At 34.5% G+C, this 27,433-nt stretch overlaps 1 protein-coding gene and 1 non-coding gene across 5 annotated transcripts in view; both read right to left on the minus strand.

The window, feature by feature from the left end:
- Positions 1-27,433, minus strand: part of ZZZ3 (zinc finger ZZ-type containing 3) — a 103,582-nt gene that overhangs the window by 51,583 nt on the left and 24,566 nt on the right. For 2 of the 4 annotated variants that reach the window (XM_077905094.1, XM_077905092.1), the window contains exons 2-4: positions 14,111-14,245; positions 12,368-12,522; positions 6,229-7,784 (exon numbers count right to left, since the gene is read on the minus strand). In XM_077905094.1, the coding sequence (XP_077761220.1) occupies positions 6,229-7,733 (1,505 nt within the window). In that variant the 5' untranslated portion in view covers positions 7,734-7,784; positions 12,368-12,522; positions 14,111-14,245. Of the gene's footprint in view, positions 1-6,228; positions 7,785-12,367; positions 12,523-13,968; positions 14,034-14,110; positions 14,246-27,433 lie in introns of all 4 variants that reach the window. The other 2 variants (XM_077905093.1, XM_077905095.1) reach the window with 2 other exon arrangements.
- On the minus strand, positions 22,080-22,243 carry LOC144319813 (U1 spliceosomal RNA). Its single transcript, XR_013385524.1, has one exon. It is a non-coding gene; the product is annotated as a U1 spliceosomal RNA (small nuclear RNA).

Raw genomic sequence — 27,433 nt, forward strand, 5'->3', positions numbered from 1 at the left:
CTGAAGAGGAAGAAGCAAAACAGAAAAAGGAAACACCGAGTATCTGCACAGGAGTCTCTTTAAGTCTTACACATACAAAGCTACATGTGTAAAACATGAGATTCCACAGGACCAAGCAAAAAACAACTATCAAGGAGTTGTACCGAGAACAATTATCAATGTTTCCATGAGGCTCGAGTCTTTCAGGTTTCAACCAGCTAAAGACCTTTTTAAACGACACCAGGAAGGCCATGCCAAGGACTAAGGCTAAACTAAATCTAGAATACAGGCTACTCTGGATTTCCCCCTAACAGAGCTAAAACATAAAGCTTAATAGAATCAAGCTTATTATCAAGTAAATCAACTGCCTGTCAGAACAAATTTCAATACTTTTTAAAGAAAAGAGAACAAAATCCAGACCCTCAACACATTTCAAATGTCTACCATACAAATATTACTAGGTAAGTGAAAATTAAATCATAACATACTATAGAGAATCCTAAGAGTGTCCTAAACTGCTCAGTCTCTTCTCACCACTTCACAAATTTCTGTAAGTTAAAATCTATACGTTAAAGAGAAATGATAACGTAAAGGAAATAGTAGTACACAGACCTCACTGAAGATACGAAATCACTGAAGAGAAGCAGAAAAGTCACAAAACAGATTTTCTCATTACTAAACATTATAATCTGATGGCATGAGTCATCACAGAAATATTTAAATAGGAGAGCCTGCTTACCGATATGTAAAAACATTTTAAAGCCTACAAAAAAACTGCTAAAAAGCTCCTACAACAAAGGCTAAGCCTCAATTAGTCTCAAATAAATAATAATTGTTTTAAATAGGTTTTACTATTTACTATTTGCTAATGAGTATTTATTGCCATATATAAAGAAACAACTGTTATTTCTCTACATCTGGTAACTTATGTAAGACACAGCCTCCAAACCAGAAAGCAAGCACACAAAAAAACATACAATTAAAACAAACATCTCCTTGCACACTAAAGCTTATCTGTGCATTCAAAAGAGAGATTCTTCAGTGCATCACTCAAGAATCCTAACACATAATTCTAACAAGCCTGGTTATTCTGACTTCCAAGTGTAAAGAGAACTAAAAGCACTCAGAAGGGAAGGCTGAATTATCAGAGGAAGGTAGCATGATATCATTAGTGACAATAAAATGAAAGTCAACAAAACTGAAGAAAATTCTAAGAAGTCACAGAACTTCTAAAAGAATATAGAAAAGAAGCTAAATTATAAGAACATAAAAAAGCTGAGAAGCCCAAATCATTTAGCATAAGCAAAAGCAGAGATACTCTGGTGGTGATGGCAGAAAAATTTCACTACATAACCTCTGTTTGCAAAAACGACTCTAAATGCAGAAGAAAAAGTTAAATTATACTTGGGTATAAATATACTGGGATTACAATAGAGAACTACTTTTCGAAACTATTCACATCACTTGAAATAAAAGATGGGGACATTCAAAGGAAAAAAACAAGAGTTCACTGTGCACTGATTATTTTGATTAGTCAATGGCACACTCCTCTTACAACCAAAAACTTCATACTAAGGACAGTTATTTCCCTCCTCTCATTAAAATTTGTGCCAAACTACTAGGGCCAATCTGGCTGTTATATTCCATGGTCTTTTCCAATTAGTTGAGAAAGTACACCATGCATGAGTTTTCCCTAATAACCTCTGACTTTAATTCAATTCATTGTAAACATCCCCCAAAGTATTTTTTGCAAATTATCCAAATTATCTATTTAAAGCCAAGCTGTAGCCATAGTTTTATATCCTCCATTCGTACAGGGCAATTATTCTTCACAGACACACTAATAGAATGTTCTTTAAAAACGATGAACATGAAAGCATTTCATTCAATAAACAGGTTACTTACCTATAATGCGGATTCTCTGACAGATAAAACCAGATAATCATAATTAAAATTACAGAGCTTAAACTCGGACTAAAGAATTTTGAAAACTGAGTAATTAGTATCTGCTCCTTATGAGTTTTAAACCTAGAAACCTGAAAATCCATGGAATAAGTCTTTATTGGATGAGATAACCAGGAGTAATTCAGACTAGGAGTTAGAATATGGGAGTTCTAATCCTATATCTACCAGTAGTTCATCATACTTTCAATAAATAACATTAAAACATTAATTATGAGTTAGGAAATGAGGACTGTGTAACACCACCTATGCTACTTCTGAATTATAGGGAGTGTCAAATGAGAAACTAGAGGAAATCACTTTGCACCTTATGAAGCACAGTACAAATGTAACATTATTTTATCTAGGGCAGGATGACTCCTCTATTACTTTCTAAGCAAAATCCATCTCTAGTCTTGGAGTCTTCTGGTCCCTTGAAAGAAACTTAAACAATGAAAGTAGTCTCATGGGAAGTGAATCTACAAGACCTGATGAGGATTTTCTCTATGTAGCCTCTGAAACTGATGAAGATATCAAATGATTCACATAAGCATAGTGTAAAAGAATGTATCATAAATTATTTAAAGTACATTATTTTCAGAGAACCAAGTTTAAAAATACACTTCCTATAAATATCCTTTAATATGGCTTAAAAACTTCTTACCTAGAGACTACATGAGCAATACTCTTTGATAAGCAACCAGCTTACTCTTATACTTCATTATCTAGAAACTTGATAATTTGGTATAAACATTAATGATCTTATCAATGAGTTAACCCATCAGAAGAACTCAAGAATCCACAAAGTCTTAATCGGACTTTTCATCCTCTGCTTGTTCATGAAGTTATAAGATCTTTAAATGAAGTTATCCAAGTCCCTTCAAATAATTTACTTAAGTAGTCATACAATGAGAATTCAGAGAAGATTGACCAAATCACATTTTCTTTTTGAGTATCTATTTTCCAGTCATTGCCCTGTGAATTGGGAAAAAAGCTCCGAATATTAAAACTCAGGATCAGGGACTCCTGGGTAAGTCAGCAGTTGAGCATCTGCCTTGGGCTCAGGGTGTGATGGCGGAGTCCTGGGATCGAGTCCCACATTGAGCTCCCTGCATAGAGCCTGCTTCTCCCTCTGCCTATGTCTCTGACTCTCCGTGTCTCTCATGAATAAATAAATAAAATCTTTTAAAAATAAATAAATAAATAAAAACCCAGGACCTAAAAACTTCCATACCTGCTCTCCCTAGAGCCAGAACTTCAAATCTAGAGATCTGATTCGATGCTTCCCATTCAAAATCCACAAAAGGTCAATTCCCAAAGAGAAAGGCAAATGTTAAGTACGTGATCTCAGTCTGGCTATTTAGGCCAAAAAGGGAGTCATTAGGTATCATCTACCACTTTAACAGAATCTTTCATCTTAAAGACCAGAGTTTTGAAATAAAATATACTTCTTCTGATTCCCCACTCACTACTCTTTGAGAAATCACATCTAGTGAAATAATCCACACCTGGAATCTTGCCAGAAAAAAAAAATCTTCAGTCTCCCCTGTGCCTAGGAGAGTTCTCCATTTGGAAAAATACATACATAAAAGCACACTGTGGGTTTATGTGAATAAGAGGGATGGCATTTAGAGAGGAAACAGGGTTAAGTATCCCGAATGCTCACAAATTCATTTCTCTGGCCTATGGTCTAATTACCATGAAACAGATCTAAGGCTAGGTTTCTATAGCATAGTATCTTTTCAAACATTTACAAGTCATTAGATGACCCTATATGTAACACCCCTGCAAACAAGACAGATAAATTATCGGCTAAATGGTAGGATATACAGCTGCTAATTAAATAATGTTAGTTTAGAAAAGAGCTGCAACTGGAATAAAGAAGAGCTATGTTCTCCTGGCCCTGGACAAAGAACAATGCCATACTCAGTGTTTTCTATCAGTAACGTATTTTTTAATCTGGCCATCAGGATGTACTCTACTCATTCCCTACTGGTAAAGATATTCATGCGTAATCTGGGTAATGCCCAATTCCCAGTTTCACAATTATCTGGAGAAATTTACTAGCATGAAGTGAATAAGAAAGAAAAAAATATACTTGATGGGGTACATGTGTACATCTGTGTGTACAGGAGAATAACATTCCAACTACCCATTTATCTTTTTTTTTCTTTACCCCAAGTGCATTTTCAAACAGCCAGAAAATAACTTGAGACTTCAAAGACAAGTATCAGGATGCTATTTTTTGCAATGACAATTTGGGTAAAAAAAGCCAACATTATATCCAACCATCTCTTGGCTCTAAACAAAAAGCAAAGGAATAAGAACTTTAAAGAGATTACATCTAACTTGATCAAGCATCTTCTCTCAATTTTCTTTAAATTATCTCTAACGAAGATACTCTCACTCCCCATTTCCCTCCTCCCAATATGCTTCCTTTGGGGGATAAAAAGTTAAAAGTGGAAGTGTCAAAAAGTATTACCTTCAAAGCAAGAAGGAGAGATTTCTTTTGCCCAAAGTCACCAAATGAGACATTAATTTGAAAATACTATCCTATAAAAAGCAACTACTATCCAAATTCCAAAGGACTTTGTATATCCTGAGGAACCTAATAGCTCTCATTTTCAAAGGCTTAGGGATATAAAACATCACTCTTTACTTTAGACAATTGTTTTATAGGTTTATCATCCTTGAGAATTATCACCAAGAGCTCTAACAAAAAAGTAACATAATGAATAGAAAAATATTTTCCATCAACATACCAGCTAAGCCTTAAGAGAGAATCTCTTTGCCAAAGAAACAATAAAAAGGAAGAGAAATAATGAGTATCATATTATAAAAATGCACACTTCTTGAGTTCTTGGCTTTTCTATTACATAATACTCTGCTTCCTATGCCTGCAGATAAACAACTGTTTTTAAAAACTGATGCATAATACTAATGATAAGAACTCTATCTGAAATTGAAAAAAGCTTCACTTACTCACTTCTTGAGTTTTCTACCTCAAATTGGACTTCAAATATTTCAAACACACAAAAATGCTAACCATTCTACAAAATAAATAAAATGCTCAGATAAAAGGACTTCTACTAAACTAAACATTAAAATACTACTTATAAAAAAAAAAGGAAAATTTTCAGAAAAGAAACATACGCTAAAAGGCCTCCATATTATCATATACAAATGTGAACTATCTGTAATATATGGCAAAAAATGATTACGGTCCACAAGTATTTAATACTTTGATCTGATACATACCACAATCTGGCAATTGTCACCATAAGAACATCACAAAGTTTCCTCAAATCAGTGTTTTTACACAGCCTATAAAATCTGTGCTAGTAATTCAAAAGCTTACTTTGTAGGAGTAAAGGTGATTAACTTATATATGTCCTTTACTGTTGTTGATCATGGTATTTATAAGCACTGTTCACCGTTCATTAACATTCCTTTCAGGATTATTCAGAGTTAACTCCAATTCATTTGTGTTACTACTCAGAATACTTTAAAGCAAATCTAAGCAAAATTGTGATAAACTTGGACACTCAATTCTTTATTTTAGAAAGTGCCTTCATTACAAAGGTTAAAAAAATGATCGTATTTTAAGATAGTCTCTCTTATAATTTAGAATCAGGAGAAAGTTGTCTCAAATGCTTTATGTAAACTATACAACAGACTAATTTTCTAATTAATGCTAATTATAATATACAATTACCCATCACAATATTAGCAGTAATATCTACCTCTGCAAATCACAAGTCAAAGATAATGCATAAAGTACATTTTTTTAAATCAAAAGTTTTCATTGGAAATTAGATAGAAGTAACTAAGATAAAAGTAGATTTATAGCCTGCAGGATTTACCTTATCTGTAAGTCTAAGCACTCATTAATTGTTCTATACTGTCTGGAAGGCATAGATACTTCAAGATAAAGCTCCACAACTATAAATCAGAATGTATTATGATAACTAAAGATGTTTCCATTTTACAAATTAACTGAAATGGTATAAAACATTAGTAAACAAAAATATCAACCATGTTTCCACATGTCTTTCCTAATTGAGATGTGTGAAATATCAAAACTAGAAAACCATACTGCCATTGAGAAGAGTAATAGTTGAATTTTAAAGTCTTTCTTTTTTTGGAGTTTAAGAGTTGAGATAACCATTACATCAAACCTAAAATTTCAGCTAAAGCATTAATTTTAGCTATAATAAAAATGCTATGAACAGACATTTATGAATAGATACTGAAAACGTGGGGAATAATAAACAAAGCAGAATTCATGGTTACCATATTTACACATACTCTTTGTTGTGTTTCAGTGCCACATGATCTGATTCAAAGTAATAAACATCAGGATCATCATCTTCTTCTTCTGTATTGTGCGGATTGGCACTCTCTTTGGCAGATGGCAAATGTCCAATATTAAGTCTTGCCTCTGAGGGTGGCTTACTTAGTCCTTCACTCCCATAATTTTCAGAGTCACAAAATATTCCTTTTTCATTCTGAGAAATCTCATCAGGATTTGTGGGAGATTCACTTATGTTATCACTAACAGTTGCATTTGTTTCATTGGGACTAAGATTATTCTCCTCAAATTGTCCATTTTCTCTGCAAGGAGAACTGCTTTTAGTGGGACTACCTCTGGTGGGGGCCGCCCTTCGTGGTGACGTTCTCAGAGTATATCGATGTTCTTGAGGTTCTGATAAAGACATCATTTGAGCTGAAACACAGTCTAGAACAGATGATGATTCTGGTTCTCCAGAGACTGGCATACTCTCAAGACTTGTGTCCAGGGCGTTATTGGTGTTTTCATTACACTGCTCTTTTGAGGCACTGCTATCTCCCACCACATCTACTTCCTCCTCAGAATCCCTTAAGGATGACTGAATTTCAGAAAAGGGGCCTGTAGCTGGCTCAGTAGTCAGCTGATTAACATGTTCCACAGGCAGGCAGGCAGTTACTACTTTGTGGTCCTCCAACTTGACCTGCACTTCTGAATTGGTGCAAGGCACGTTATGGTCTATATAACTGTCCTCCTTCCTACTATCAAGGAACATTGAAGTGTGGGTATCCGAATCCCCATTTTCAGCTACTGACTTTTCCTGCAACACATATGAACCAGTGCTATTTTGTTTAGTGTTCCCATCAGGCTGACAGTCATCACAGTTTATAACAGCTGAATCACTGTCATCAACACCATTGACAGCCAAATAGCCTGTGATTTCTTCAACTACTGCAGAATTAAGTGGCCCTTCCTCACTGACATTCACCTTTTTAATTTCCCTTTTCTCACAATCATCCAGTATAAGACATCGACAAGCTCGTTTAGTCCCTTGAAAATCTGCATCATTGTCCACTACTGTATTCCTCTGTTCTACTGACTCCTTGTCTGATTTTATAGGTGAATCTTCTTCTGAACTGTTTGGTGCTTCAGATCTAAGGCAACGCTTAATTCTTTTTAAAACTGGTGAAACAGGTTCTGTTTGCCTTCTCTCACAATTTTCTACAGCCTGCCTTTCTATGTTATCTTTTTCTGAAGAAGAAAGTCCTCTTTTCCTAGGGCTTACCCATGATTCTCGAGTATTTTGCTGTTTTAAATCAGTAGTTCTTCCATTATTATTTCCTTTCTGAATCTGCACAGGCTCTGGTCTCTTCTTTGGTGATCTTGATCGTACTTGAGAATGAGAAGAGATTTCTTCAGGGTGAGCAATGCTACGATTCCTTAAAGTTCTACCACAAAAAGATTCATCCAAGCCGTTTAACCCCACTGTTGATCTTGTAACACGAGTAGATCGGGAAGCAGCCATACTATGGCAAGTCCCTACAATACGGTCATCATGATCCACTCATTGGGAAACCTTCAAAAATGTAAACAAAATAATGAGAAAAGGTAATAGTTAATACACCTAAAACAAAAGCATAAAGCTATTAACTTTAAAATCCAAGTATAGCCTATATTAATAAAGTGATATAATTTATTTTATTAACAGTTCCAAAAATGATACCAGTAATAGCTAACAATTACATGGCACTTAATATGTTCCAGGAATTGTCCTATATGCTTTACGTACATTAACTCACTTAAGTCACAACAATTAAGAAAGGTGCTATTATCATCCATACTTTACAAATGAAAAGGGTGAGTATGTGTATCATTTAAGTAATCTGTCCAAAGCCACACACTTAAGTGGCAGGGCAGGGCTCTAGAGACCATGCCTTTAACTCGCCTTGCTGTGTATCTGCCATTCAGATCACAGGCACAAAAGGCCCAGAAAAGATTTCCCTGAAAGACAGGATTTCATCTTGGTTATTAAAATAATACCCTTGAATTTATATAGCAGCTATCAGAAAACTATCCCAATCATTTCTTATGTTTTCTCAAAACATTCCTGGGAGGTAAAGTGGTAGGCTCTGCTCTTCTTAATTCACTTTTAATAAAATGAGTTTTAGATCAAATCCTTCGATAACAAACTATGTGACATCCGAAATATTTCAGTTGCGGTAGGATTTTTCTAATCAAGCAGATGAACAGATTTCACAACCTTGGCTTACAATAGCTAAAAGCAAAACAGAGAGCAAAGCCAAATCTCCCTAGTCTCTAGAAGTAGAGCTATAAATTATAGCAAGTGAAAGCAAGTATGCTGAAGAGGACAGAAGAAAAAGGAAAAGCAGTCCCCAAAGCAAATATTACATCTAAGAAATCAGGATCACATAAATAACCCCATCCTCTCCTTTGAACTCCTGTATATATGTATAAGCCACAGTTTTAATGCATTTTGGGAGATGAGCTGGTTTTCTGATGTAGATGTTTGGTGTTTCTAAGACAGAAATGCAAGGGAAATTGAAAAACGCCCTGACTGATCCATCTGGATAAACTGTGAGTGGTTATTTTTTTCCAAAGGTTCTCTCATAAAGCAGAATAAAGGAGCTATTAACATTTCAAGCATCCATTCTTCTGCTCCTCTTCTGTTTAGCTTTCGCAAGATAATTTTCCATTTCACTGCTTAACTTCCAAATGGGGTATAGGATGGATAGAGAAAGAGGCCAATGACTGTAGTAGGTAGTTTCATAGCACCCTCCCACCCCCCTCTTTGGTCATGCTTCCCATAGTCTCCTTCTCCTACCTTTCAAATGCCATTCTAACCCTCCCCCTGCAAATCAACTATCATCTCTCCTTTGCCTCAACCAAAAGTGTCTAACAATAGAAAGGCTATGAAGAACTACAGAAGCAATAGCAATATGTTACCACATACAAGAAAAAAAAAACTAAAGGGAATTGTCTTCCTGTTTCTGCTTGTTGACAAATGAATTTAAGTTTCCTAAAACATATATAAGTTGATTTGGTTTTATTTCAGAGTGAGGCATACTTTTTCAATTTTTAATTAACAATTTTTGAAGATCTTAAAAGACTGACAAAACAAGCCCTGGGATCAGAGTATGATAATTTGTTCTATAGAATTCTATAGCCATCTCATGAACAAGAACTATAGGACACCAATCAGAACTTAGAAATACATTTCACACAGTAAACTTTTACTATTTTGGGTTCATTAGAGGGACATGACATGCAATTCTCTTTTGCTTAAATCTTGTCATGAAGATTACAGTCTATTTTAAATCACAGATAATACTGAATGTCCCATAAATATCCACTTTTAATTACCAAAAATTTCAGTTAAATTTCAAATGATGTTTCAACAAAGCACAAACTAAATAATATGAAAGCCAATTTATTTATTTCAAATACCCAGATCTGGAGCTCTCAAATTTGAAGGTTACTGACAACTATTAATTACCTATGTAAATACACAAGGGAAATGTAATTTAATTTTTATTAAGAATCTCTTAATCTTTACTTTTTAAAATGTGATGCCAATTAAGGGCATATAAACCTCAAACGACTCCAGTAACAGACATTCCTAGCTCTTCTTTTCTTTCCATATCAATCTAAATGAAAGCAAAAATCTCTGCCTTGTCATTATTAATAAAATAAACCTATTCTTAATATTACTCAGAGTTACTTATAAGGAACATATATATATTACATAGTACTAAGATTATATATGTATATATCATATATACTTATAAAACACCATCTATAATAAGGGCCTATTTCTTCACTATACCAGTGATCAAAACAGATTACTATGAAAGATTAAATCTCTTTTTTTCTTCTGATTCCTAAAAAGCATTTTTATCCCATTCATCAACCACAATAAAGTCCGTTTTAGTTACAGTTCTCAAATCCCTATGCTATTGCACCGCATTTAAAGTGAACCTGTTTTATACAAGGACGCTTCTGGTACCTCAAACTCTCGCAACTGTGTCCTGAGAACCAGCATCATGGCATCTCTTGGAAGCCTGCTGGAAATGCGGAATTATCAGGCCCTGCCCCAGACCTACCAATTAATCCGATTCCCAGGTGATTTTCATCAGGTTCAAACTAAATTAGACCCATTTATCATATATTCTTTAATTCCTTATTTGACTCTAGTAATAAAAATGTATAAATAAAGCCATGATTACTTTGGCTAAAGAAATACCATATAGAGGACCCAATCTCTTGCCTGACATTAACATATTGCATGTACCTAAGGTAATAAATTATTAAAAATTCTGAAAATTAAATGAAATTTGAACACTCTTCACGCTGATTTTTTTTCTTCTGTTCTAACCTTTTTCTTCATCTTCTCTATTTTAAATAGTAAAGGCACATACTTTCTGTAGTTATCTAATAAACTGAACACAAACTTCAATTACCAAAAGGGACTAAAACTGTCCTGATTATCTCAACCAAGTCTCAACATTGTTTTGCCATGTTTAGCAAAGCATTATAGACTAAAGTAGATTTCCTCATTTTAGCTGCATAATACAATGACTAAAGAAATTCAGTGAAGAGCACAAAATTATATTCCTGCCAAAAATTAAACTACTAAGGGAACAGAAAGGAACTTATTTACAAACTACCTCAGAAAATACTCTTGTTAGTTAACTAAATAGGAGGCATATGATGAAAACCTTAGCCAGCACCCAACTAGAACTAGAAATGCAATCATTCTAGTTTCAAAATTAAGGGAAACTGTTAACATATTCATATGGCAAAATGCAGTCTAGAAACTAGAATGAAGTTTTTCCTATATGTTATCTACCAACTAATGAATATGGCACTTCCTAGAACAGAAGAGAATATGATCGATCACTAGAATTAAATAGATTCCCTTTCTTCCTCACCCTCATAAGCTTCATCCTATTGGAGAGTACATTAAGGACCGTCAACCAAATTTCAGCCTTTCTATTCATATTAAACCCCACATACCACCTGTAAGTCTAACATCTCACCCATTTATTTGCTGTTGAACTACCCTCCCCCAAATCTGAATCTACTTTTACCTCAAATCTAACTCTAGGATTCTGAAACACTATCAGCTGTATTTCAGATCATAAATATCCAGCCTTTGTGATCACATCTGTAGAACTACATCAATATAAACTAAAAAAGAATAATAAGCATTAAACTAAAAATGGTCCATCTAATGAATAACTACTCTTAGCTATCACCTCAAAAATCAGAAAGATTTTTCAAAGATAATGCCTATAACTTTTTGCTCCACTATAATTACCAAAGGAGTATGGTTTATTTTGGGAATTGAGAGACTGGCAATCCTCCATTAACATCAACATTCTAGTTGATATTTATTATCATAATATTTAGTTTTATTAATTGAACAATTTTTAGGAAACTGGTCATGATACCATATCAAACCAAAGTAAAAGGCAAAAAAAAGAGCAAGAGCAACTGAAAGTGTTACCAATATGTTTCTTCTGTCTAGAACATAAACATGAGTTGCTTAGTAATGGTTCAGACTATCCTTGTCACACAATCCTTTTAAGACAAATTTCCTCAGTTGAGCAATTACCACTATAAGGTTAAAAGTAGGAGAGTGAAACATGGGGACCCACTTATGCAATTCTTAATATTTGTGTTTTGACGCTAAATTCTAATACATACTGCCTTAAAGGGATCTCTTCTTTCTTCCCCATTAAGAGAAACAGATATATGATAGATTAACATAGATACAAAGACAGAAAGCTGAATGAATACATACTTAAAAAAAAAAAACAAAACTGAGGAGAAACAAAAGTCGAGGAATTTCATAATGCCCCCTTCAATCAAAAATACCTAAAATGTCAAAGATAGGTATAATGCTCTAGAGATTCCAACATACTTAATCATTAATCATTTCATTTATACCCCTGTTGGGAAGAGTGGGAAAATATATCATTGCTAACCCATTCCCTATTGCTCCATACTCATATGAATTGCCAGGCAGACTGCACAATATACCATGCAGAATAAAGAATATAAATACAAGTTACCCCCCACCCACAAAAAAATATCAAACTACAGTTGTCTTCACTACTGCAAAACTAAATAACTTACCTGTACAACCAAAGATCTATCATTGTGGAAATATTATCTCTTTTCCTTATATCCTGAAGGAGTTGGAGCTATGATCTAGAATAGAGCTTAAGCATCAGGGTTTCAGACTCTCAGCTTCAGCCACGGAGAATACTAGAACCTCCCAAAATTCCTTTCTTTAAAATAAAATAATAAAAAAAAATTAAAGAAACAAATTAACTTATGCTAATAGACTTACCCCTTCTATAAGAGGAAACAGCAGATAACAGAATATCTATTCATAGTAACATCTTTGATATTTCTTAGCAACTCTGTAGCCTCAGAGATACCAAGAAACTGGAAACAGATTTTTAAAAACCAACAAAAACAAAGCAAAAAGAGCTTGAAATATACTGAATCCTCATAACAACTCATTATTAGTTTGCATCCAAATGTCACTCCATTCTTCTCTAGAGTCTGTGGGCAATATTCTTTTGCGGTGACCCAAAGACTGCCTTTAATAAAATTTCTCATATAGAATTTATTATCTCTTACTCTTATATTCTAGAGCCCTACCCAAACTTTGGCCTTCAAGTATTCAAAACTAGGGACTGACCAACAAAAATAATTTAAGTCATGCACACCAAAGAATCAACTAAGTCTTCAAATATCTATATGATAACTTTGATGACTACTAGCATTAAGATTTTATTACAAAGAGAAATTTCTATTATTTTTGGTGTATGGATTTTCAACTAGGACAAAAGGAATAAGGATTTTTAGCTTTAAGACTCAGTTGGCCAGGTATTTTAATTAATCTAATTATACTCCCATTTCTTGGACAGTCTGGTTAATTAAGAGTTTTATTTTATAACAATGCATTATGATATCCTTTTCAGAGAATCTGGCTAAATGGTTATTATGACTGCCCATTTGGAAACAAGGAGGAACACCAGAAAAAGACGAGTGATGTGTTTATATGATGCATATTGTCACTTTACTATAAAAATGAAAGAAGGTATTTTAAAAGTGACACTATTGTCACAGTGAAGGATTACAATTTTAAAAATGATACAGTTAACAAACCTTGTAAACTAGAGTTACTGCCTAGTAAAAGTAAACATTACAGTTTTAGTCAGCTAGGAGATCAGTACTAATATCTAGTATCTACAGATGCAACCTCTCCCAAATATGGCCTGTAAACTCTTGAAAACCACAAGGTAGGAAAATTGTCTAAATAAAATCATTTAATACATTAAGAAATATTCTAAATTAACATGAGGAGTGTGTACAGTGAAAACATGATCCTATAAAAAGTAACCCTTAACTTGAAAATGCACTCCTCTTACAACAAAAACTCCAACAAGTGCCAACTCCTCTATACCCAACCTTGAAAGCCTTTCATGGCAAAACATTACATTCCACAGTGTGTGGTGGGAGTGGCAAACATCAGAGGCAGAGGATCTACAGTTTAAGATATGTCTCTGAGTATACATGGACATTCCATTCTAGCACTTAATTCCAGTTCCAGTCCACCTTCTACCCATTGTGGATTGGGTTTACTATAGGAACCTCACTCATTATGATAGTTACAAGGCAAGTCTATCTGCAACTGTCATTTTCACAGAAGAACTGATACTTACAGCTGAGTTCTACCAGTATTAAGAAAGACAGGATCACCCAGATGTTTCTTAAAAAGCCTGATACACTGAAAAAGAAACTTTAGTCAATTACTTCTACTAACTAAAGCCCGCTTGGCCTTAATTAAGATTACATTTTTCTTACCTTTTTAAAAGTGTTTTTCGCCTAGTATTTGATTCCCAAGCGTCTGTATTTATCTGTCATCACTGTTAATGTCCATGTTACATTGAGACTTCAGGTATTAATTATTTATATGGATGTACTAGCACAACTTGATATCTGTGAAGGGAAACCACAATATAGTCACTATAGATGTGTTACTGTTTACAGACTTGTGGACAAAAGTGCTATTTCTAAACACTTTGATAACACACTGTATTTTTTTTTCACACTGTATTTTCTAAACTGTACAAATAATTCCTTATATTAGGCTGCAAAATAAGTGCAATCTTCAATAGACTAAGATAATTTGCTAACACTCTTACAAATGCTTCTCAGAGTATCCACATATTTTAATGTTTCATTCTAAATTAAGATTCTTACAAATTTGACAGCTCCTTAGATACGTTTTCTGACTACCAATGTAGATATAACTCATTTTCCAGAAGCCTATAATTACTCATGCATTAATAGAAAAGTATTTTGTGTGTGTTTTACAATACTAGGGAATAAATCTATAATGGTTAAAAATGCAGTAAAACAGATCACAACTTTCTCCTTAAATGTGACTTTAAAATATGCCAGGTCTTTTAAAGTAATAATTTTGTCTTGTTTAGATTATCCCTCTAGAATAATTTGTGAATATTATTTTGGAAGTAAATAGAAAATAAATGTGATGTAATAAATCAAGAGATAGTTATCCAAATGTTCCCTAAAAGTAAGGTGAAAAAACATGATGTGGTTATAAATTACAACTCTGAGAAACATCAATGTGCTTAATATCATGACAAAAAAGCACATGATCTAAAACTTTTAAGTAATTTCAACCAACTTACTAGAAAACCATGAGCTACAAAAAACCTCATTCATCTGTATCACAGAAAGCTACGAATGGCATTTTAAAATGATTTATCACTGCATGCCATTCCAAATTCCTACATAATAAAAAGAAAAGGCAAAAATCTACACAGAAAATGCAGATAGCCAGTTCGCCTGGGTGGCTCAGCTGGTTAGGTGTCCAACTCTTGATTTTGGCTCGGGTCATGACCTTAGAGTCATGAGATCAAGTCCCAAACTGGGACTCAAGCTGGGCATGGAGCCTGCTTGGGATTCTTCTTCTCCTCTCCCCCTATTTGCACTGTCTCTTGAAAGAAATGAAGGAAGGAAAGAAGGAAGAAGGAAGGTAAGAAGGAAGGTAAAAAGAATATTGCCTTACACCTGTTTGTGTATAAAATTTGATACTGGGGTTGTCAACCTGCCAGATCTAACTAGTGAAAAGTTTTATTATTAATAGAGTAGAAACTAATATAATGTTATGTCAATTATGTTTCAATTAAAAAAAAGAGTAAATAGTGTTTAAGAAACACTGATCTCTACCATCAAGCACTTAAGTCTATTCATTGGTTTTACAAATGTTAAACAATGCCATAAAACTTAACACTAAGCATTAGTGATAACACAAACACCTTAAGTATTTCTAAATTTAGAAGTTGCTATAAATTCTCTTGTAACAAGCAAATTAAAGTAGCCAAAATTCTTATATTCTCTAAATTTCATTCTGTTCCTTCACTATACATTTCAAATGGAGCAGATAGACTGATTTGTGACAGCTACAGTAATTTTTTTATTTAACTATAGTAACCTCTAGAAATTTAAAAAACTTAGCTATTTTGTCTTTTAAAAGCATACAAAAAAGGAAAACAAACCATTTAAATCCTATTCCTAAGGCCTCTGTATTTATTTCTTGCTATAAAGCTTTGCTTGTTTTCACATACTAATAAAATCAACGGACTATTCAAGAATTCCAAAGGCAAATCCAAAACCAATCTTGACTGAAAAGAATTACTTTTCCTACTATTTGCAGCTAACACTGGTGCTACTGTGCTAAACAGATTACAGGATCTAAGATTCATGGCACATATGAAATCACTTCAAAAGACTACAGAAAATCCCACTAGAAAATATTACCATTTCTACTGATAAAACAAAGTTATAAGCTACAAGCTACATAACTTATTAAAGTAAAACTGAAGTCTAAACTAAATACAACCTAAATTATAAGACACTAAATCTTTTCAGTTTTATAGAACCTTGGAAAAATTCAAAACAAAAATTATACTATAGATTCATTAGTACCCACTTCAGTTGTGTAAATGAAAATACTGAATTGTGCACTATACCATGTTTTTAAATTATTTTAAAAGAAAAAGACAAGGACACTCAACGGCAGCTGTAAAAAGTATTAAGATAATGCAGAGACAAACACCTTTGCTAGACACTAAGACTTATTACACTCACTTGCTATTGAGAGCTAAACTGAATATTTGGTGCAAAAGTATAACCAAAGAAGAGCACAGTTTCCTGGCGCCCTAAGTTGTTTGGAACCACAGTTTCAGTGTCTTATGATGCTTTCATAAGATTTTAGAGATAAGCCTATCTCACAGTCAACAGAAAGGTAGCAGAAGTATTAGGTTTGATAGAAGAAATATTCTCTACTATCAAAAATAACTAACCACTGTCTGACCCTGGGTAAGCCACTTTGCTCTTTTATGCTTCATTTCCCCAGGGTTACTCTGAAGAGTTCAGAAGAGATTATGTCTGCAAAGTACTTTAGCTTATTGGTTTTCAAACACTAGTATGCCTTCAAACACTAGTGTTCAGGAATTCCTGAACTCAACCACCCCAGAAATTCAGATTCAGTAGTTCTGGATATGCATGCATAAATCTACAACTTTCATTAGGTACTTCAGGTCATTCCAATGTAGGGGCTGCCCAAATATATGGATCATACTTTGAAAAAAGTTAAAGCTGTTTCTTCTGAAGCTTAAGGGTTCATAAGCATTACCCTAAGTACCTGTTTAAAATGCAAACTTCTAGGAATGCTTGATTAGCTCAATCAGTGGAGCAAGTGACTCTCAATCTTGGAGTGGTGGGTTCAAGCCCCCACACTGGGTGTAGAGACTACTTAAAAATAAAATATTGAAGGGCATTGGGTAACTTTGGCGGTTAAGCATCCAGCTCTCAATTTACAGCTCAGGTCATAATCTCAAGGCTGTGGAGGTGAGCCCTATGTCAAGTTCTGTACTCAGCAGGGAGTCTAGAGATTTTCTCTCTCCTTTCTCTCCCTCCCCACTGCACACACACATGTACTCTCTCTCTCTAAAACAAATAAATGTCTGATTTAAAAAATAAAATCTTAAAAAAAAATAAAATGCAAATTTCTAAGCCTCATCCTTAGAAATTCAGATTCAATGAACTTGGAGCAGGACACAGAATCTTCATTTTATCAAATACCACAAGTGATTAGATGCAAATAGCTCTTTATCCATCCTTTTAGAAACCCTGCACTAGATTCTTTCTCCTACATATTTCCCATATTGTACCCCACCTCTGCAATCAACAACCAAAACCAACCTTAGGTTTTCATCATTCACTTAAACTAACTCATTTGTCTTGTAATCAGTGTTTCTACTTTAAGTCTTTTCCCTTATAAGTGTATATTCTACAGAGCGATCTAAAATACACACCCATGTCCCTCTCCTACCTAAAATGCTTCCAAGGGACTTCCACTTTTAGTCAAGACAAAGTAACAGGAATGAGATTTTTTTTTTTAAAGATTTTATTTATTCATCCATGAGACACAGAGAGAGAGACAGGCAGAGACACAGGCAGAGGGAGAAGCAGGCTCCATGTGGGGGAGCCCGATGTGGGACTCGATTCCAGGACTCTAGGATCACGCCCTGAGCCGAAGGCAGATGCTCAACCACTGAGCCACCCAGGCGTCCCAGGAAGGAGATTTATGCTGCCACCAAACCAACTAAATCTCTGGAAAACGTTTTTGTTTTTGTTTTCCAGACACTGGAAATCAGACAATGTAATAAAGGACAATGATCAAAGAGAAGAAACAAATGAGGCAAAGCTTTTAATTGCCCAGCTTACTGATGGGAGTTTCCAGCCTACAGAGAGTGGAGGGGGATTGATCCCAGGCAAAGTTTAACAGTCTCCCTGAGTTAAAAAGTTGAACTGAGTAGTGTGGGGAGGCCTAAGTAACTAGTGTCCCCAGATCATCAGAAGATATACAAAAATCCCCCTCAAGTCTTGAGCTGAGTACTGATCAGTGTGCATGTCCAAGGCCTGGAACACCATCTATAAGGAGTAGAGAGAATGATATCCATAGTCAGGAGTATGCTGGAAAATGTATAACAACCAGGGGCCATCAGTGTTTTGTAGTTCCTGGTTTATAGGGTTACCAATGGGTATGTATATTCCTACCCACAGACAATTTCAAGCTATTAACCATCACTGAGTGCTATGTTAGAGATACATAGTACCACAGCAAACATTATATAGTATTTCTCCCATAGAGATACAATAGGTGTAAATTACCACCTGTGTACAAAAATCAGAATATATAATAATATAATAAAAGGTAATAAGATTTGAGGAATCACCTTTGCTCTTAATATAACTGATTTAATCATAAGCTTATACAATTTAATTCTATTAAGAATTAAACCAATTCAGGAGCTCCTGGCTGGCTCAGTCAGTGAAACATGTGACTCTTGATCTTGGTGTTCTGGGTTTGGCCCCAAGTTGGATGTAGAGATAGCTTTAAAAAAAATCTTAAAAAAAAAAAAAAAAAGAATTAAACCAGCTGAAAAACTTCCTAGCATTTTAACAAATAGCTCTCACAAGCTCCAGCACACCACTGCCCATGGCTCACACTGTCCACAGTTCGCCCAAAGTCAGCAATAGGCTGTACACCTTCCAGCCAGAGTAGAAAAGCTTCTAATTCACGGGACATCAAATACAATGCTCAGAGGGGCAACACCTTAGTAGTGTGACAAAATGAGCTCTAAAAACTACTCTAATTCCACCTAGCAGACTAAAACCATGCCTTTAAAAAATAAAATTAAATTAAATTAAATTAAATTAAATAAAGCCATTTCCAAGGAACTTAATTGCATCCCAAACAAAGCTCAAGAACATTCATAATAATACAAAAAGTTCAGTACCAAACAAGGTAAAAGTGACAATGCCTGGCATCCAATCAAATATTAACAGACATGGAAAAGAGGAAAATACCACTCAGAATGAGAAAAATAAACAGAAATTGATCTATACATGATAGGTCTACTAGATAAGAACATTAAATCAGTTATTATAAATGTAGCTCATATGCTCAAAAAGGTAGATGGAAAGATTAAGCATATTAGGTAGAGATTTGAAAGACTTTTTAAATTTTTGATGTTTTAATAATAAAAACCGGTAGTTGGGATTAATAGGAGATAAGACTGCAAAGAAAATATGTCAGTGAACATGAAGACATAGCAATAGACACTAGACTGAAGAAAAAAAGCACTTACTTGTGCTGTAGGGCAACACCAAGCATCCCAGGATATGGGTAAGTAGAGTACTCAAAGTAGGAAAGGGGAGCTGGGGTGGTTCAGCTGGTTAAATCGGTTCAGCTGGTTAAATCATCTGACTCTTGATTTTGGCTCAGGTCATGATCTCAGATTGAGTCCTGAGACCAGCGGGCTGCTGACTTAGCATGGAGCCTGCTTAAAAGTCTCTCTCTCTCCTTCTCCTTCTACCCACCCCTTACTGTCCACTCATCCATGTTCTATTTTAAAAAAATAGAAAGAGGTTAAAATGGTTGATTTTATGTTACATATATTCTACAACAATAAAAAATTTAAAATCAGAAGTGCCTGGGAGGCTCAGTGGGTTAAATGCCTGCTTTCAGCTCAAGTCATGTTCTCAGAGTCCTGGGATCAAGCCCCAAATTGGAATCCCTGCTCAGTGGGGAGTCTGTTTCTCCCTCTCTGCCCACCACCCCCACTCTCTCCTACTTCTCTGTCAAATAAATAAAATCTTTAAAGGATTTTAAAATTAAAAAATAAAAAAAGAACAAGTAACCAAAGAAAAATGCAGATAAACTAGAATCATCAAAATCAAAACATTTGGTGCTAAGAACTCCAAGATCATGAAAAGAAAAGCCAAAAAATCAGACAAAATATTTGATCATTTGTCTATAAATTTCTACCTTTACAATGTAATGCAAAGACAATCTAATTTAAAAAACAAAGTAATTTAACATATTTCTACAAAGAAGATGTACAAATAGCCAATAAGCACGTGAAAAGATGCTCAACATCAGTAGTCATCAGGAAAATACAAATAAGGACCACATAGAGATACCACTTCATACCCACTAGGATAAATATAATAAAAAGATGGACAATAGCAAGTGTCGGCAAGAATTTGGTGAAACTGTTTCTCTCATACATGGGTGAGAGGAATATAAAATGGTACAGCTACTTTGGAAAGTTTGGCAGTTCCTCCGTAAGTTAAATGTAAAATTACCCTATGACGCAGGAATTCCACTTGCAAATACATATACAAGAAAAAGGAAACAGGTTCACAAAAATCCATAGTAACACTATTCATAATAAGCAAACAGTGGAATAACCAAAATGCCCATAACTGTCGCATGATAAAGCAAAATGTAAGTATATACACAATGGAATATTCTTCAGCCATAAAAAGGAGTGAGGTGCTGAGACATATTACAACATGGATGAACCTTAAAAACATTATGCTAAATTAAAAAAAAGCCACTAACAAAAGGTCACATATTGTATGATCTCATTGATATAAAAGGTCTAGAACAAATTCATAGGGACAAAAAATTAGTGGTTGCAGAGACTGGAGAGAAGTGGGGAGGAGATGGTTGAAAATGACTGCTAATGGATATGAGGGTTTCCTTTTAAGAATGATGAAAGTATTCTGCAACTAGGTACTGGTGAAGGTTGTATGACTTTGTGAATATATTAAAAATCATTAAATTGTATACTTTAAAAGGGTGGATTCTAATCTATCTCAATTTTTATACTATATCTAAATTTTTAAAAGATAAATTATTATAAATCATTTCAGGTGAATAAAGTAAATAAGTCAGATGAAATAGACAAATTCCTTGAAAGATCGAAAATTTCCAAAGCTCACCCAAGGAGAAATGGACACATCAAACATACCTAAAGAAATTGTAGTACTGACAAGTAGACTCCAGGCCTTGAAGGCTTCCCTGGTGAATTCTGACTACACTATATATTACGCATTTAAAGAAAGATCTACTCAAACTCTTTAAGAAAACCAGAAGAGCAATACTTTCTCGACTCATTCAATGAGGCCAGCATTACTCTGATACCAAAACTAGACACAGATATTGTATGAAAACAAAACTACAAACCCATATTCTTCATGAACATACATGCAAAATTGTAAACAACTTTTTTTTTTTAATTTTTTTTTAATTTTTATTTATTTATGATAGTCACAGAGAGAGAGAGAGAGGCAGAGACACAGGCAGAGGGAGAAGCAGGCTCCATGCACCGGGAGCCCGACGTGGGATTCGATCCCGGGTCTCCAGGATCGCGCCCTGGGCCAAAGGCAGGCGCCAAACCGCTGCGCCACCCAGGGATCCCTGTAAACAACTTTTTAACTGATTCCAACAATATAAAGGCATATTTCATATAATTATACTTTACTTCACAAATTGAAGGTGTATAGCAACCCTGCCTCAAGCAAATCTATTGGTGCCATTTTTCCAACAGCATTTGCTCACTTTCTGTCTCTGTGTCATATTTTGGTAATTCTAATATTTCAAACTTTTTCATTATTATTCTATTTGTTATGATCTGTAATAAGTGATTATAACTTGGTGAAAGCAAGGTGATGGGCAGCTTTTAGCAATAATGCATTTTTTTTTAAAGATTTTATTTATTCATGATAGACACAGACAGAAGCAGAGACACAGGCAGAGGGAGAAGCAAGCTCCCTAAAGGGAGCCCAATGCGGAACTCGATCCCAGGATCATGACCTGAGCCGAAGGCAGACGCTCAACTGCTGAGCCACCCAGGCGTCCCAACAATTGTGCTTTTTTTTTTTTTTTTAGGGGAAAGCACAAATGCAGTCCCTCACTACCACAAATTATGCAGTCGAGTTTCCCACATCTGGGGAAATCGCAGGGGTCAGCACATCCGGAGTGCAATGGATAAGCCTCGCCCTGGGAAAACCACCTTCGTGATCATGGTATCTCCCCTGCCAGGTAAGTATCAATTGTGCATTTTTAAATTAAGATACATACATACATTGTTTTTGTAGACTTCATGCTTTTGCACATTTAATTAATTACACATTTAATTAATTAATTAATTACATTAATATATATTAATGTAAATATAACTTTTATATGCACTAGGAAACAAAAAAAAACTCACTTGACTAGCTTTATTGAGATATTTGCTTTATTATAGTGTTCTGGAACCAAATCAGCAATATCGCCAAGGTATGCCTGTATAAACACCAAATGATGTTTACTCCCAAAATGTAAAAGTGATTTACATGTATGTAAGTTGGGTCAATATAATTCATTCTATATTAACAGACTGAAAAAGAAAACCATGAGATCTTCTATGCAAATACAGAAAAGACATTTGATAACAATCCATATCCCTATCTATACTGATGGATCAGTGGTTGCCAGGGTACAGTAAGGGAGGAAAAGGAGAAACAACAGGAAGAGATTACAAATTACAAAAGGGCATGAAGAAACTTTGAGTGGTGATGGCTATGTTTATTACCTTGACTGTAGTAACAGCTGTACAGTGTATACATGTATGAAAACATATCAAATTGCCTATTTTAAATTATTGTGCAGCAAATTATTCTTCAATAAAGCTATTCCAAAATAAGTCCCCAAAGTAAAACACCTTTCCAGGAACACAGGTTAAAATCTTAGTTTCTTAATGGAGATGCAAATTGTATCTGGATTATTCCATCCCTACCTAACTCTACTCTAAAACTTCCCTAATTGCCAACCTGATCTAAGTTGCAATCTCTGGTCACAAAGGTTTCCAACCATGGTTAGGAAACAAAATCATCTGTGGCACTTAAGAAAAAAAAGGAGTTTCTGATTCTGTAGGTCTGAAATTCAGTCCAGTTATAATCTATTTTTTGGTAATTTTTAAAAAGTTTATTTTTACTATTTTTAACTTTTCTATTGAAATACCATACACACACAGAGGAAGGGCACAAATTATAAATGTACAGCTTGAAAAATTACTACAAAGCTTAAAGGTATATATTTTTAAAGTTTATTTTTAAGTAGTCTCTACACCCACCATGAGGTTCAAGACCCCAAGATCAAGAGTCACATGCTCCTCCACCTAAGCCAGTTACATCCCAAGAGGTATATACTTTTTTAAGAATTCCAAGGATGGGGGGATCCCTGGGTGGCTCAGTGGTTTGGCGCCTGCCTTCGGCCCAGGGTGTGATCCTGGAGTCCCGGGATCGAGTCCCACGTTGGGCTCCCTGCATGGAGCCTGCTTCTCCCTCTGCCTGTGTCTCTCATAAATAAATAAAATCTTAAAAAAAAAAAAAAAAAAAAGAGTTCCAAGGATTATCTTGATGAACAGCAAAGGATTAAAACTACTACCTCTACCTCAAGCATCTTTTTATCTTCCTTTTTGTTCAATTAACATTTATCTGGTCCTTCAAGTCACAGATCAAATGCAACCAACTCCTCCCTTCAAGAAGCTATGTGTTCTCAGGGAACCCTGTACAAAGCTCATACCACTGAACATATGGGATATTTTCCAAAGTTTTTTTTTTTTAAGATTTTATTTATTTATTCATGAGAGACACAGAGAGAGAGGCAGAGACATAGGCAGGGGGAGAAGCAGGCTCCTCACAGGGAACTCGATGTGAGACTCGATCCCAGAACTCCAGGATCACGCCTTGAGCCACCCAGGCATCCCACTATCCAAAGTTTTTTAAGGCAAGAACTCTTAAGTTATATGCTAGAGAAAAAGAACAAAGTAAAACTACTCTAGTTAAAAGCAAGTAAATTGATAGAATAGAAAGCTTGTCTACCCCCCTTTGAACTATCCCCCTAGATTAAAAATTACAGTTTGTTACACCCATCTACTTTGTTCTGTTTCATTCACCCAAACTATTTTACAGCAAGGAAGGCCTCTCTTATTCTCCATTTCTCTGGTACCCAAAAAACTTTCATTTAACATTATTATTGGGACATTATTCAAACAGAGTAAATATGGAGGCTAAGTCAAGAAAGGGGGAAAAAGGTTTGAGGAAAGGGGAACTGCACCTATAGCAGCACTGAAATAGAAAAAGACTAGGCATATCAGAGGAATTAGAATGAGGCCAATGAGGCTGGACCCTAGTTGGCTAGTAAGCATCATGAAATAAGCTTTAAAGCAGACAGCACTAGACTGTGAAGGGCTTTGGAAGCCATAGTAGAGATTTGATCCTTTTTTTTTTTTTTTTTTACTTTTTAAATTTTATTTTTAATTTAATTTGGATTATTTACCCTATTGAAAATTTTTAAAGAGGGGACTGACATAATCTGATGTACATTTTTAAAAGATCATCCTGGCTGCTGAGTGAATGTGAACTTAAGAGCATAATGGAAACGGACCAGGAGTATAACAATAAATGTGATCAAAGGGAATAAAAGAATAAATCAAAGTTTAAGTAGAAAAGTGACAACATCAAATGCTGTCACTAATTTTCATTCATTCAACAAACATTGAGACCAACTGTAGTCCTAGTTCTGGACACTGGGGATGTAAAGGAGAGTACCAGCTTTCACAGTTTATATTTTGTATCAACAGGTCAACAGATAAATTGTTTCAGGTGACAAAACTACAAAAAAAAAAAAAAAAGGCAAAAAAAAAAGCAAGGTAAGACAGTGAAAAATGATGTGGAGTGGTCAGGAAAGAATTGTCTAATGACCTAACATTTAAATACCAATCATGTAGGTAGTAGGGCCTGGTAGGCCACAGTTAAGAACTTTGAATTTTATTCTGAATAAGATGAAAGCCACTGGAGAATTTTGATCAAGGGAGGAACATGATCTGACTTTTATTTAAAAGGATCGTTTGAAGAGCTATGTCAGAACAAACTATAGACAGCAAGAGTAGAAACATAGAGGATGGTTTGGGAGACTATTACTGCTATTAGAGGAATAATGGTGCAGTATCAGTCAAAGTGTTAAGAATTTATCTACTTCAATACAGCTTTTGAAGGCAGGTCCAACAGAATTCTTTAATACAATAGATGTGCAGCGTCAAGAAAAAGTCAAAGAATCTTAAACTGTTATTCCTCTGCTCAGGGAGTACTCCTGAAAATGTTGTCCCAGTCCCTCTTTTGTTACTGCCTTCTTTCATCCTTCCATAGTAACTTCATTAATGCTGATAACTCTTAAATTTGTACGGCAGCTTCTGCATTTCCCTTCAGAGGTTCAGTTCCATATATCCAACTGCCCACTAGACTCTACAAAAACCTCAAATTCTACTTGTTCAAAACTGACTTCATCATCTTTCTCCCAGCCCCAATACCAATACCTGGTTCCTCCATCAGAATTACTTACTCAGTGAATGACACTACAAAATATACTGACCCAACTGAAACCCTAGGAGTAACCTTTTAAATTCCCATTTCCTCTAATCATCCAATCTACACCTACCCATATGCATTACTCAATCATTCATCATATGGGGGGAGGGGGGCTGGACAGGATGTGATTTTAATGATGTCACAGCACAAGGGTAAGGAATTTAAATTTGCTTTCTCTGACAGAATTTAGCAGATTTGTAAATGCTCTAATATTTGTTCAAAAATAATCTAAGGGAATAAAAATCATCAGCCAAAGACTGTATTCTTTCTAGAAGGAAAACAAAACCTTAAGCTTTCTCAGAACGTGAAAAGTCCACAGAAGCACAATTTATAAATCACATCTGAAGTTGTGAAAGAAACATAAGTCAACAAAGGCAGGTAAAAATAGGAGAGGTTTTCAGACAAAAGCTCAGAAGGCAACAATGTCCATGTGTCCGGGTATAAAAGAAGAGATAATTTAAGAAACTTACAAACCATCAGAGAGATAAGACAAAAACCTGAAAAGAGTAACAAAGAATCAAACTCTATGTTTGTGTCCCTAAGTACCAAAAACTTCTCTTCAATGAAATGAGTAAAATAGAGAAAACATACCTCATTTTCTATTAAAGCCAGATCTACTCAATTTAAAGAATTCCTTTATTCTGAATCTATGCCACTCTACCTTTTTGGTGTGAAAGGACTCTTCTGTAAATTATCTAATGTCATTTTTTAACAAAATTAAAAGTTGGTCACCCCACATTGATCCCAAAAGATTTTCTGGAAATTATACTGTACTGGTCTATAAATTTTTTAAATTTTTGTTAATTAAATACAATAACTTGGAATCACTGAGGCTGTAATTACATTGATATTATATCATATAAAAGGTAAATATTAAAAAGAATTATCCATTTCTAAATATTAATCAATGATCCTATTTATATTAGATTAAAAGAGTACTAAATAAAGTAAAAATATAAAAACAAGTGATCCAAGGAGAAAAACAGGAATTCTAAAGACCCACTCAGAAAAGTTTTTTAAATAAGTAAAAATAAAAACCCAATCAGAAACAATTTTCCTATAAGCTACAGACTCATTAACCATGAGAGTATTTCCCACTTTTTTCCCCTATGAATCTCAGTGTCATATGCTGATTTATATGTGATAATTCAGTTTATTCCACACTTCTCAAAATATATTATTTATTCCTATGCTAGTAATTTCAGGCAGTTAAAAAAAAAAACTTTTATTTTATTAAGGTACTGTTTATTTTAAGGAATATTAGGAAAAAAGGCAAGACATCAATGATTTTATTAAATATTTTAATTGAGGCTAGGCAAAAGTTAAGTCAAAGAGAAGTCTAAAGAATTATATGGATTATATCCAGATACAACAAATACAATAAAGTTAGAAGCATTCAAGTTTGAAAGACAGTATTATAAACTATAAACATATAAATTATTTTTCATATATGTCTAACTCCATATAGAAGATAAATTCCAAAGGGTTGATAAAATTCATAAATGCTATCTTATTTTCCCATTGACTTATAAATTAAACTTCACAGATGAACTGTCAATAGAAAATCTTTTGGCCCCAAATGTTTCCATGAAAACGGTCTTTTAAAAATGGATTTTAAATAAATATATAGCAATAAGAGAGAGAGTTCATTTCAATGGTGCCCATTTTACAATAAAGTGAACTATGAAAGGAGATCATATAAGAGTTATTTTGACTAAGAACACTTTAAAGGTCTCTACTAATTTTTCCAAATTCAAATGGACTTCATTTTAAAAAAAAAGAAAAAAAAAAAAAAGAAAAGAAAACCTCAAAATAGATCTCCAAATT

Source organism: Canis aureus, chromosome 8, assembly GCF_053574225.1.
Source record: "Canis aureus isolate CA01 chromosome 8, VMU_Caureus_v.1.0, whole genome shotgun sequence".
NCBI classification, from domain to species: Eukaryota; Metazoa; Chordata; class Mammalia; order Carnivora; family Canidae; genus Canis; species Canis aureus.